This window comes from Arachis hypogaea, chromosome 2, assembly GCF_003086295.3.
Source record: "Arachis hypogaea cultivar Tifrunner chromosome 2, arahy.Tifrunner.gnm2.J5K5, whole genome shotgun sequence".
Taxonomy (NCBI): Eukaryota; Viridiplantae; Streptophyta; class Magnoliopsida; order Fabales; family Fabaceae; genus Arachis; species Arachis hypogaea.
In genome coordinates this window covers 13119844-13133928 of record NC_092037.1, presented here as the reverse complement: position 1 = coordinate 13133928, position 14085 = coordinate 13119844, and the positions used below count along the sequence as shown (strand labels likewise).

At 28.2% G+C, this 14085-nt stretch overlaps 1 protein-coding gene and 1 pseudogene across 2 annotated transcripts; one reads left to right on the top strand and one right to left on the bottom strand.

Annotated features, from left to right (window-relative positions):
* Positions 1 to 445: 445 nt before the first annotated feature.
* On the bottom strand, positions 446 to 4182 carry LOC112721887 (pectin acetylesterase 8-like; annotated as a pseudogene).
* A 680-nt stretch (positions 4183 to 4862) lies between these two features.
* LOC112718312 (outer envelope protein 39, chloroplastic-like) lies at positions 4863 to 12394 on the top strand. Of its 2 annotated transcripts, XM_029289871.2 has the most exons (11): positions 4865 to 5133; positions 5394 to 5463; positions 5558 to 5593; positions 5713 to 5857; positions 6637 to 6795; positions 9402 to 9472; positions 9557 to 9635; positions 9759 to 9874; positions 10556 to 10703; positions 11355 to 11424; positions 12057 to 12390. In XM_029289871.2, the coding sequence occupies exons 1-11, from the start codon at positions 5100 to 5102 to the stop codon at positions 12212 to 12214; spliced, it is 1086 nt and encodes a 361-aa protein (XP_029145704.2). In that variant the 5' UTR covers positions 4865 to 5099; the 3' UTR covers positions 12215 to 12390. The 2 variants fall into 2 exon arrangements, with proteins under 2 accessions (XP_072067193.1, XP_029145704.2); XM_072211092.1 differs by lacking the exon at positions 5394 to 5463 and having other exon boundaries at positions 4863 to 5133; positions 12057 to 12394.
* The last annotated feature ends 1691 nt before the right edge of the window (positions 12395 to 14085 follow it).

The following is a 14085-nucleotide window of genomic DNA, read 5'->3' as shown; positions in this document are numbered from 1 at the left end:
TTTTACGGCGGTTCTAATGAACCACTGGCACAACCATAGCAAATCAGATAACAGATTTTGCAGCGGTTGCAAAACCGCCATTATTTGGTCAATGAATTTAAAAAAAAATTTGCGACAGTTTTAAAACCGCTGTAAATCTATGTAGGATTTTTTTTAAAATGTGACAGTTTTGAACCGCCGCAATTTCATGCATGGGCTTAAAAAAAGCTGATTCATAGTTATTTTGTTCATTGATTCTTTTTTTAACCACTTAAGTACTTGTTTGCAAAATAGTTATAATTTAAATACATCCATAAAAGACTGTGATTAGACATGTTGAACAAAAGGCAGAGTACGATGGCTATATTATATAACACCAAGTGATAATAATGGATGAAAAATTATAAATTATTCACAACAATAGCAACTTTTCATTTTGTGATGAATATAGCATCAAAAACCTCTTTCAGATTGTTGCATTCACAAAGAAGATTGGTGTTTTGATTTGGGATACCAAATATTGTGGGAAGAAGTACTACAATATTTTCAAAAATCAAGTATTAGTAACTTCAGGGATTTACAAATGTAGAATATAAAACTAAAATGATCAAACTTACCAGCCTTGGACTAGGTCTTGAAGTGCAGGATGGAGGAAAATTCTTCGCAAAAGCCCTGCAAAAGAAAAAGAGGAAACAAACCACACCTAAATATTTTAGAACTTATACCTCCCTTAGATAAAAGCTTCAAAAAGTATATTTCAAATGAAAACTGGTATTTTTTCTATAAAAGGCAGGAGATAGATGCTAGTGAATTTTTAAGTTGGAAAATAGTACATACATGTGTTGCAACAATTTGACTGAAGAATCGTTCAATGTGTTGTGTTCCAGGGACATCCCGTTTGTTGTACCACATTAACAAATTCTATCACAAAATGATCTAAGAAAATGTAAAAACAATCAAGAGAAGGCTAAGTAGAAAGTAAAGTAAAGGATCTTACGTGTTGATAAAGTAATCGGCATCTGAAAGGCATTTAACTTTAGCTCCTGTGGGCAATAGAGCTCAGAAGAAATCATAATGCAATATCGAAGTCAATCCTCCAGCTGAACATCTATATATGATAGCATGTAGTTATAGTGATAAGTTTCAGTGACTAAGAAAAAAAATAATAGAGGAAGAAGAAAAGTAGTCGCAAATCATCAATGTCTCTTACATTTCAAGCATTTTTCATTCCTTTTGTAAGTAAATCCTGCATGATAGTAGCAAAAACCATTGCCTCTTTGAAGTACAATTGAGTTGTCTGATTTATACACCATGATATTTTAGGCTGCATTTGTTTTCGAGAATAGGATAAGACAAGACACTGAGAATAGGACAGGACAAGACATGGATGAACAGAGACACAAAATTTTGTGTTCTTGTATTCTGTTTGGTGATAAACTAGAACAAATTATGAAAATCCAATTTATTCTCATTTTTCTTCATTCAAAAAAAAATTAAGATGAAAAATATAATAATAAAAAATATAATTATGAAAAATTAACAAGAATAATGAAAGAAAAAATAAAAAATAAGTTGTGTCCCTTGTTAGTGTCTCTGTGTCCTTCCTGTCAGGATGGACACAAAATACACTAATTCAGTGTCTCTGGACATATTGTCTCTATCCATGTCTCCTCTGCCAAACACGATTTTGTCTCTCTGTGTCTCTGTCTCAGTGTCCTGTCTCTGTAAACAAACGCAGCCTTATAGTCTCATCAGAACCAAAAATAAAAAATACAATTTGCAAGTGTTTAATGCTTCTCTTGACAATTCAACTAAGAGATTCATTTTGAGTATTGTAGAACTCACTAGATTAACTTCTTCCTTATCACCAGAAAATGAAGAACCATCACAGTATCTAACATTGACTCTATTCCAATTGTAGAAATCTGGAATCAACAACTTTCATTCTTAGAAACCTAAGCAAATGTGAATTAATGAAGGAAAAAAATGAAACATGATCTATTGACTAGTAAAAAAGACCTAAATTTTTCTTTTGTTATTTAAAATCCCTAAAAAGGTAATTTGCTTGGCCATTTTCTTAGATGAACCTAAACAGCCGTTCTTTCAAGCAAGACAAGTAGTAACATTGTTGTCCTATCCTCCTCCCTAAAATAAACCAAATGAAGTTTATTGGACCGAATAAACATTTAAGAATCGCTTTACATATGAATCCAAATTTGAGAATTAAAAATTTATTTTGGTAATCTCCATGGACCATGGTAAATGAAAATCATAATCACAACTAAGAATTTGCAGGTTCAATAACAAAAAAGTCACTTAGAAAGCTTCTAGGTCTTATGGAATTGGAATTAAGATTGGATTTTATCTTTCCAAAATAGTTCTTTCACCCCTCTGCCATTTTGCCAAAGTAATTAGTTTAATCATAGTGATACAAGCAAAAGAAATAAATATTTTGTATTGTCTTAAAATAGAAATAAAAACAAAATAATGAAAGCAATATTTTTTTGAGTTGGTAATTAGTGAAGACTTATTATTGATGCCAGTTTGCAGAAAGAGATAGGACACATCTCAAACTGAACTAACTAATTATTTATCCCTTCTCTCAATCCCCTATCAAGATAGTAAGCTGGTGCACTCCCATCCAAACAAACTGCAGAGTAATTTTTACGGAAAAAAAATTATCAAAGTTTATGCCATAAGTTAGCAATAAGAATAATAAGAATACAAGTTAAAGGAAAAATTTTTGTTTGCCAAAATTGAATGATTAATTTATGTCATCTTGCCAACCATTCTAAATTGTTCACTTCAACTTTAACCTACAACTTACCAAAAGAGCAAAATATTTTATTCCTAGTTATTGTTGTTTAAGAAACCAATGAACCAACCTATTAGATTTATACACAAGCAAAAACATCACATATGAACAAGCAAAATGTCAACTTTGGTATTCCTTTTCTTTCTAATTCAGACTTAGATCTTTTGGAGAGACCTTTTTTTCCAAGTTACCAATTTAGAAGAAAGATATACATATATAATAAAAAAAATAAAGGTGGAAACGTGTAACCTTATCAATCTAGAATAAATGTACAAATCAAAACTGAAATATAATAACATTAAGTAAAAACATTCTTTTAAATCAGCAAAAGAATAGAAATGAAAGCAACTTGTAATCATTTCACAACGGATTTCAGCACAATAATCATTTACCTAAAATAGATATTAGATTTGCAGAACACAATCAGCATAATTAGGGACGGATTTCAAGCTACTCACCTATTTTAGCTACTCCAATGATCGGAAAATAAAACAAAAGACCTAAGATAGAAAGGCTAGAACAGTGAGCAGAATCGAGCAGTGAATTTGAAGGAGCATGCGCAGACGTCGAATAGTAGGTAGGACAGGCCTGAACTTGCGATATGTGGTGCCAGCGACGGAGGCTGAAGGTGACGGTGGCAGGACTCTCGTGTAGCTACATCCTATTTGAACCACGCAATGTGCAGGAGGAGATCGCGAGTAAATCTGGCGGATGAGACAGAGGTTAGCGGCGATGAATGTGAGTTTGGTAAGGTCTGAAGGTTTGAGGATGAGAGAACAATTGAGGGCTAGGGTTCAAGTTTGGTTTGTTGTGAGAATAAAAAGATAATGAGATTGAGGGAGAGAAATGGGTGAAAGGTAAAGGGGGTTAAAACAGATTAGCAGTAGTCACAGAATTCGCCGCTACAACAGCCACAAAAACGACAGATAGCCATGGTTTTGCTAACTGCCCGCCAAATAGTTGCTGCTATCTACTGCCTCTTTTACAAAGCTCTCTCTCTCTCTCTCTCTCTCTCTCTCTCTCTCTCTCTCTCTCTCTCTCTCTCTCTCTCTCTCTCTCTCTCTCTCTCTCTCTCTCTCTCTCTCTCTCTCTCTCTCTCTCTCTCAATGTTGTTGTCACCATTGTCGTCGTGTCTTCGGCTGCCTGTCTTCCTTCTTCGCTTGCGTTGACGCCTCCAAATCTGTATTTGTCACTTTCCACTTCACTCGTCGTCCACTGCATCACTCTTTGCCATTACCGTCGTCATTTCCATCATCGTGCCACCTCCAGATCTGTCTTGACCCGTCTCTCTTCTCCGTCGCTCGTGCTGACGCCTTTAGATCTGCCTTCACCCGCCTCTCTTTTTCCTTGGCTCGCGGTACTAATGCCTTCGTTACCTCTCCTTGCATATAGATCTGTCTTCGCCGTCTCCATATTTGTTTTTCAAATTATATCTACTTCTTGTATTTTTTGTTACCTATTACTCTTTTTCACTGGTATATTGTGTTTAAGTTTTCTTTTTTTTTTTCCTGTCTGAATCTTTGTTTTAATTTTTTATATATAAAAAATTATTGATTTAATTATTGAATTAAATATTTTGATGATAATTTATAATTATTTGGACTGAAGTTGAAAAATTAGTGGCAGTGATAATAGAAAATAATGCTGATAATTTTGATGTAATGAATACAACACAGGAATAAATTGAACATTTGCTTTAATCAATGTGTCATTGTACCATTACCAAATAAGTAAAAAAAAAAATTATATATTTTGTGTCTATGTCTTAATGTGTATTTGTGTTTAAAAAATATTATCATCCAAACACTGTTTATATACTTTTTTGTATAAAAATTCTATAATATAGATGCAAAATAATAATATTGAGTAAAAAAATAATAATATTTACTGGCTTTCCTAATTGAATTACTGATGTCCACTTACAACCCGATCAATTCATTCTATTTTTGTTTGGTCAAATGCAATCATGATATATAATCTATTTGTAAACTAAATCAATTTTGCTATTCTTTTTTTTTTTTATGAGATTCCTAACAGACTCATAGGTAAGATGAACGATGAAGCAAGAGTGTGACAAACTTATAGTGGTATGCGAAACAAAGAATATCAAAGCAAGAAAGGTTGGAACATTCTTTCACCCTTTTTCAGCCTCACCATAACATTGGTGATGGAATATAATCGATCATACATATGTTGCAACCAATGACATAAATCAATATTTTTAGTCTCCCTTCACCTTTCAATTCCATTTCATCTTCATTCATTCATTATTCTTGCAATCTTTTGAATGTAATGCTACTCAGAAATGGGAGCTCACCAAAGTGTCTATGCTGGCAAAGGTTCTTTTCTTTTAATTATTTATTTATTTATTTATTATTGTTGTTGTTTTATGACAAGTTTCATATATTATTATTTATTTATTATTATGTCTCGTATATATAATAAGGATTTTAAAACACTATAATGCAATTAATTAGTTACTTCTGATTTTGTTCATACATGATTAACGTAATATTCAGTACTTTTTTCTAGTGACTTCAATTTTAATTTGAGATATGTGATTTTATGATATAATATCCTTAACTTACACGTATGGCAGCAAAACTTGACGTCGGAGTTAATTTGATTCAAAAGCTTTATAGTTCTTCTAATGTGCTCTCTCCTCTCAGGTTATGCTTCAAAAAAAAAAAAAAAGCTCAGAATTAATATATTTGATTATATATATATTTCTCTGAAAATAATAATTTCAATAAAATCTAACAGGACATTTAGCGGCCCATTTTCTCTTGCAAATGGAAGGTACAAATTTTGTTTTGATCTCTATTAAATTGGATTTCTACTAATTGGATATTGTTTGCATCAATGAAGAGGTGTAACCAAATATTTCAACTTTTAATTAATTTCTTCCATTGTTGTAGCCTTTGCCTGAAGCTGCCTACACTATTTGGCAATGGTGATTTGCTTGATGTTTCATGGCACAAAGGGTTGCATGATTCAAATTTGTTGATAAATTATAGGACACCAAGACCTCCATGTCTTGGTCAAAGGTCTCTAAATATTGTGGTTTGTGTTACCATTTTGGCTTATATTTTGATTTGTCAATTAGCATTAGAAAGAAGTTAAAAGATAAATAAATTACTCGATTGAATTCTTAAAATATTTTGATATTACAATTTTGAATGACTCAACCAATTTAAAAAAAAATGACTATACTATGTGCATACCAAAATCAGTTTCTAAAGTCAGTTATCAGTATAAAATACATGTTGAAATATAAATATATATTAAAAATAAATTAAATAACATATATTTATACATAAATACATTGGTAACTGATTTTAGTAGTTGATTTTAGTGTATGAATAATATTTTTAAAAATAAAATTATTAAGTCAGATAATTTCATAATTTAAATCTTATTACGACTTCATTTTTTGTGTTTATTAATTTACCTTTTTTGTTTGACATAAAATCTCTATTTTCTATACCCTAATATTTACCTTATACTTGTCCAATTTGCACTCTTGTCCTATTTATTTTAATTAATATTTTAACTAGTAATATAAATATTTTTGTGCATGCAAAACACGTGTTTAGTAATAAGTAATAATATGTTTTCTAATGAATCAATTTAAAAAATAAAAAACAACTTTGACGAGTTCATATTTTAAAAATAAATTTGAAGAGAGGTGGTTACATGATGGTAAAATGTTAGACTATTAAAAGAAAAGATATATTTAATAAGTACGTTTGAATTTTAAAAAAATTCAATGTAATTTATCTTAAACAATGTAAATAAAATAAGAAATTCATGCATGGCATTATTGAACTGTTTTTTTCCAGCATTCACTTAAACCTGAGATTGGTATTCATGGAATTCCCGTGAACAATTTCTGCCATTCAGCAAGTGGAGACGTAAAGATATCAAAATTGTCGATTGGGTTGGATATGAATGAACCTTCAAGCTACAATTGGAAAACCACAACTAGTGTGCACTTTAAGGTTGGTGAATAATTAACATGAGTTTTGGTTAATTTATCTTATATTCTCATTTATGAGACTATGAAGTATCTTTATTATAATTTCGGTGAATAATGTTACATAAGATTTTTCAGTGAAATAAAATAAAAAAATTATTATTTTTTTAAACTCAATTTTTTAATTTTAATTTTTTAAATATGTTTTTTTCATTTAAGAAAAATTTGTCGCACCTCACGAACTCTATAATTTATATATTTTTATAGAGTTTGTTTTATATTTTTATAGAGTTTGTTTTATATCCCGACGACAATATATCTTTTTCATAAATATATTGAGTTAAAAAAAATAGTTAAAAAATTAACAATAACAACTATTTTCATCATCTCGAAAATACATAGGAATATATAAGAATACATAAAATTAAAAAAAATCTTATTAAATATAATTTATTCTTGTGTACTTGTGTATTTTTGGAAATGATTATAATAGTTACCATCGACGGCTAACAATATTAAAAAAGCCATACTTATTATTTCTGTGGACCTTTTACTCCTGACCGATGCGGTGATTTACTCGAAGGCAGTGAGGGAGTGTGGGAGCGATGGTGGCGGCCTCGAGGGTGGTTACGCTGCCGCCTCCTTCTCTTCTTCCAATCAGGTTTAGAAAGGTGTAGAGAGTTTTGCGAGACAGTTGCAAAAATTTTCAAGTAAAAAGATGTTTTAATGTTTCATTTGTGTATGGTGGTTAATCTCTAAGATTTGTATACATAATAGTGCTTGTTCATTTAGTTTATAGGACATTTTCACATTGGGAATAATATTTACCACATTTTGTGACTGAGGTTTGCGTAGATGATATTATTATCATGAAGAATACAATTTTTCAATTAAAAGAATCTAAGGGTGCAATTGGTTTGACCATTTTTATTTTCATTGAGAAAATAAAAAATAAAAATATAATTGATTAATAATTTTAAAATTTTTTTCAATGGAAATATTTTAAAAAATGACATGAATATGAAAACCATATCTTCTGATTTGTAACATTACGTCCCCAATTCTTTTTCCTTATGCCAATCATTTCCTCGCCTTTCTCTCTCTAAAAACTTTAAATAATTATTCCATAAAAAATATTCTGTTTAATCTATTTTAAGTTCGTTGTTAATTGATATTTTTGTGTATTCTTATTTATTATTTAGAGACTTATATACTGTTTGGAGATAATAATAACGACTTAGAAATTTGGATATTCGAAAATTTGGGTGAAATTTACCAGGAGATTAAGAGAACTTTATATAAATTATAGAGTTCGTCGGGTATACATCAAACTTGTTTTAAAAAAATTATATTTGAGAAATTAAAGTTTAAAAAATAAAATTTGAAAAAATAATAATTTTTTATTTTATTTTAAAAAAATCCATATTATATTATTAGCAAAGTTTATTATTTTTAATTAATATTTTAAATATTAAGTATTAAATTTTAAATTTTATATCTTAATAATAAAAAAATAAAATACTAATTAAATATTAAATAATATTAATAAAAAATATTAATTACTGATATTTTTCAAATTCAACTTATTTAATTTGAATGAATAAGACTAATCTTTAAAATTGGAGGATCATTCGTCCACAAAGGTGGCTAATTTTTCATTGATTATTTATAAAAGTGAGAGGATTATTATTAATAGCCTCTCAAGAGTTGTGTTTGGTTTTAAAATTTGAGCTCCCATCATATCTTTAGGAGAGAGGAGAAATAGGAGTGAAGTAGAGAGGGCAAAAGTTTTTGAAGTAAGATCTTTTAAGATAAGAATTAATAAAATAATAAAATAATTAATAATTTTTTTTAAATTAAAATAATAAAATTTAAATATAATAAAAATATAAATTTAATAATAATAAATTTTTTATTTTATTAATTTTTTTATTTTAAATATTTAAATCCAAAATTTTCATCCATAAATTACACGCTAAATTTTTATGACATGTGAAATTATTAAATATATATTAATTTTTTTATGCATATAAAACTAAGACTAAAATTAAAAATCATACTTTAATTGGAATGGCATGGATGAAGATGAATTTTCATGTTATATTTTCTTATATGTGTTGTTCTTTTAATGATGAGTAGATTATAATTTTTTAATATACAAGTTAGATGATGTTAAATTAATTTGTATTATATGTTTATAATGTTAGAATTAATTCTTTTGGATTTTTTTGGTTAATATCTACAAATATTTGTCTTTTTTCATAAACAAATAAATAGATATTTGCAACAGAAAAAGAAAAAATATAAAATATTTTTCTTAATTAAGATAGGAGATTGGAGAGTAGTACTGCTTCTCAGAGAATCCCATTAAACAAACTCTATATGAAATTATGGATTACCATGTCAATAAATTTCGTTTAAATTTTGCCTATTTAATTAGTTTTTCATGTAAAATTTCAGTCCCACCACCTTTCTTTCTCTCTTTCCTTCCTTTTATTTTTATTTGATTTTATTTTGTGGCGAAACACCTTTCTTTAATAATTGGACATATTTTTGAGGTTGGAAACAAATCAAATAATAAAGTCACAACTCACAACTTGAATTTTTATTTTTATTTTAATTCTTTTGCAGCATATTCATTTCATAAATGATTGTGGCCGTTCAGTAAGCAGAGACCTAGATGGTTTTCCATTGACTTTAAGGTTGACCAAATTCATAAATATTCAGTGCTATTTATATAAAACTAACTTAACACACATAATAATGTAAAATTAAATTTTATGTAGTGGAAATTCATATGACAACATGGTAGTGATTAGTCAAGAATCTAGATTTGAAGAAGTAAATGATCACAAATTTTCTCATGTAAGTCCTCTTCATTGGTTATCTAGTCTATTATATATATATATATATATATATATATATAAACTTTTAACTCACAGTATTAATTTCTATTTGCTAATAGCTTCAAATTTACTCTGCTTTCAGTACAGTTTTAGAGTTGAACAAGGGATTCCAATTCATCCAAACTTAGCAATCTTTAATCGGTTCAAGTTTTCTGCTTCAAAAGGAGTCAAAATTGGATCAGCATTTTTCTCCACTTTGTGAGTGCCAATTCACTTGTGTTTATGATGTTTTAAGATGTTGTTATTAATTAATTAGTAATAAATGTCTTAGAAAGGTCAACATTTTATCAAGCAATATCTATTATTTTAGAGCTGTAATATATGTAATCTTAGTTAATTAATTCTTTCTAATTTTACCTTTACATTAATAATCTCTATCAATTTGTGATAATCATTTTATAATTTTTCAAAAGGACATTTGTGTAACTCAACAAAACAATCTAATTTTTATCTGTTATCGTATAATTTTAATAATTTATTTATGAATTTAATTTTGATACACTATATGTAAAATAATTTTATATGTGTATTAAATTATATACATTACATAAATAAAAATAATTATTTTTTACATATTAATTGTATAATTAATCATCCAAAAAAATAATATAATTAGACACTATGAACGTATTAAAATTAAATTCTTTATTTATATATTTATTACATATCCTTTAAAAAGAAGAGTTATTTGGAGACTAAAAGAGTTGAAATTAATATACAAAGAGATAAAAACTATGAGACAATCAACATTTGCACATTTCCTTTCTTCTTGAGTACAATTAATGATAAAAGTAAACAAAGATTTTGCTGTTGTTGTGCTAGCTAATTAATTATTATTATTATTATGATTATTTATTTATTTGCAATGTTACTTGGCAGGTTTAATGGTGGTTCACTTGTAGGAGCCACTGCTCCATATGAAGCATTTGCAATTGGTGGCCCCAACAGTGTAAGAGGCTATGGTGAAGGTGCAGTTGGTTCTGGTTACTCATCTGTGGTTTCTAAGAATGAATTTTCATTCCCATTGGTATAGTAATAATAATGCTGCCTAATAATACTTTACAATTAGTGTTACCTATTTTAGTATATTTATGTTACAGTAATTACGGCGGTTAAATATTTTAAAAAGTGTGATTAAAATTAAAGTAATATTTTTTATTATTTAATAATATTTTTTTAAATATTACTAAGAAAATGTTAGTAAAATATTAAAAAATGTAATTTTAATAATATTTATATAACCACCATAAATATAGATGTATATATTAGAAATCACCTACATATAATAATTAAGTTATTCAATTGCTTATCTTAGAATAAATTACACACATCTCTTGTTAGTTTAGGTAATATTAAGCACAAAATTTTCTCATTTACTATGTTTATATTTACTACCTCTTTAACTTTTTTAAAGAGAAGTTAATTAGTATCATATATGTTAACTAGTTCATAATATTTGTTATTTTAGATCATTTTTGTGTAAATTATATCTAACATGCTCACATTTTAAAGTATTATTTACCAAGCATTTTATTTTTATCCTCCCATAATACTAATTATAATAAACAATGCATCTTATATATGAAGATTAAAATTTAGTATCTAAATTAATTAATGCTCTAATATGTAATACAAATTATGTTTGATCTTTAAGCCATTGATCACTCTTTTTTTACAGGACAAACAACTTACTGGTGTTGTTTTCTTAGACTTTGGGTCTGACCTAAGGTCTAGTAATAGAGTGCTTGGTGAGTTCAATGTGAACTATTATTTGTATTCATTTTTATTTTATATATATACTCAGTCGATATATATTTTTTATTATTGGATAAGATGTGAAATTATTTATTTACAAATTTTAATTCATATTTGTAATAAAAAATTAGAATAAATATTCAAATTGATTATTAAAAACTTTTAAATTGAACATTTTGATTCCTAAAAAATTTTTATTTACTAAAAATCTTCGAGAATTATTTTTGTTGTACAAATTGTATTTTCTATTGTTTTAATTAAATTTTATTTTAATATACGTGTTAAACAGATAAATTTCTAACAAATTTTATTACAACTAGATTTTAAAAAATATCATCATAAGATAAATTAGTCCCTCTTTAAAATAATGAATGGAAGAATCTTTTTAAAAAAAAATAATTTTCAAAGACTTATAAAAATAAAAAATTTATTAAGAGACTGAAATATCTGATTTAAATTTTATTAAGAACCAATTTAGATGTCTATTTAAAAAGTATATACAACGTTGATTTAATGCACAAATTAAAACAAATTAAGTATACAAATAACTTCTCTGTGTATTTGTTGGTGTAAAATTGATCTGCTTTAAGTCTTTAACAGTTTCATGAAATGGAAAATCTTTCAGGAAATCCAGGATTAAGGAAGGGTAAACCAGGATCAGGGATTGGGATTGGTTATGGCATTCGATTCAAAACTGAATTGGTTCAAATAACAGCTGATTGTGCTATTAATGCTTTTAAACAACGAACACTTTACTTTGGAATTAACAATCTGGTTCTTTGAATGCTAACAGAAATAGAGTTACATATTGCGCTTGAACTAATTAACAGAAATAGAGTTAGATATTGTTAGAATTAGTATAAATGGTAATTAAAATAGGTATTTCTAATTGTAATTAACCAAATATATAAAATATGAAATAGATCTTTCTCCCTGATTAATCTTTTTTTTTTTTCCCTATCTGAAAATTATCATAGGCTTTTTCATAATGTAATGGACAACATAATCGATTCCTATGACTAGGGGTGGTAAGCGGGGAAGTCCGCTCCGCTCCGCCTAGTGAGGCGGTTCTAAAATTTCACCCTGTCCCGTCTAACTGTGGGCTGGCGGGTTCAGTCCGCCAAATTTCTTTTTTTTTTTTTTACTATTAACCATTAAATAATATATATAATTTTACAATCATTTTAATAAATTTATAATTTCTAAAAGTATAAAAAAATTATAATTTTTATATTCACAAACATTAAAGTCTTTGTAATTATAAAAATCTAATAAACATAATTATAAACTAACTTTTCATCCAAAACATAATTATAATAATAAATAAATATAGATTACAGCTGAAGCAAGTTTGACCATCAAAACCAGAACATCTAGTGTAAAATCATTTTACACTTGCATCTAATCATATAACGCTACATTAGCAAAAATAACTACTTTTTACATTGACTGTGTGAATGGTCATCTAAGAGAACGGTTGTGATTGTATGACTATATAAAATATTTTACACTGTCAGTGCATCAAAATTAAACTCATAATATAAAGTATTATTTATTTATTTATTATGTTAAAAATATTTTTTTTTAAAAAAGATCTGAATTATAATTCAAAAAATATTTTTTATTCTTTAATATTTTTATTTTTATTAATAAAATTTTATCAAATACATTAAAAGAAAAAAAATCTTTCTTTAATAATTTATAATGACACTTAAACAAATTCTAAATTATTGTTACAAATGGGATAATTAATAATATGATTACACAACATGATAATATGATACCATGCATGTGTCGTAGGTAGGGTTGGCAAACGGGTCTAAACCCGTCGGTCCGACCTGCGTAACCTGCCAAAAAAAGCGGGTTGGATTGAAAAATTGAGATAGTCAAATAGCAAAAGTCCGCTTAACCCACACCGCTTAAACTGCGAATTTTGGCGGGGTGGGCTTCTCCATCGAACTTAGTGTTTTTTTGGCAAGGGAGTATTTTTGTAATTTTTTGGCAAACCCTAACTTCTCCCAACCCAACTTCTTTGGAGACAATATTTATAAGAGTAAAGAACAATTTCTAACCATGAAAGATTTGAACGCTGACATTTCTATCTATAAAAGACAGAAATTAAAGTTATACCCATGAAAGATAGGTTTTTACAAACAAAATTATTCAAATCCTAAAAAATTAAATAAAATTTCAAATTTACCCTCTAATATATCATAACTCTGTCTTCTAATTTTACTCCACACTACCACTTTTCCAATTCCTTATCTTACCACCACTCCACCACGATGCTTCACCCCTCCCTCCATTGATGAGCTCACCAGCATATCCGGCATTGCACATAATCGCCTTGTCGTTGCCGCTCAGGTTCGTAAGTCACTCCAACAGTCAAATACTGACCAACATCCTCCCGCCTTCAATATCAGCGGCGCTAAGATTCTCTATGAGATCTACCTCCTCAATGTCTCTTAGCGCTCCGCCGCCGCCCATTACATTGTTGATAATAAGTTCGACGAAAAGGGCGCTCCGAATCTAGCTATGGTGGGAGTCGTTGGCTACGATAGGAAAAGGAGGAATTGTGGTTTCATTTGTGGATGCCAGGATTTTACCGTGGAAGGTAAACAAGTATTATAAGGAGGAACCTATTTTGGTAGTGG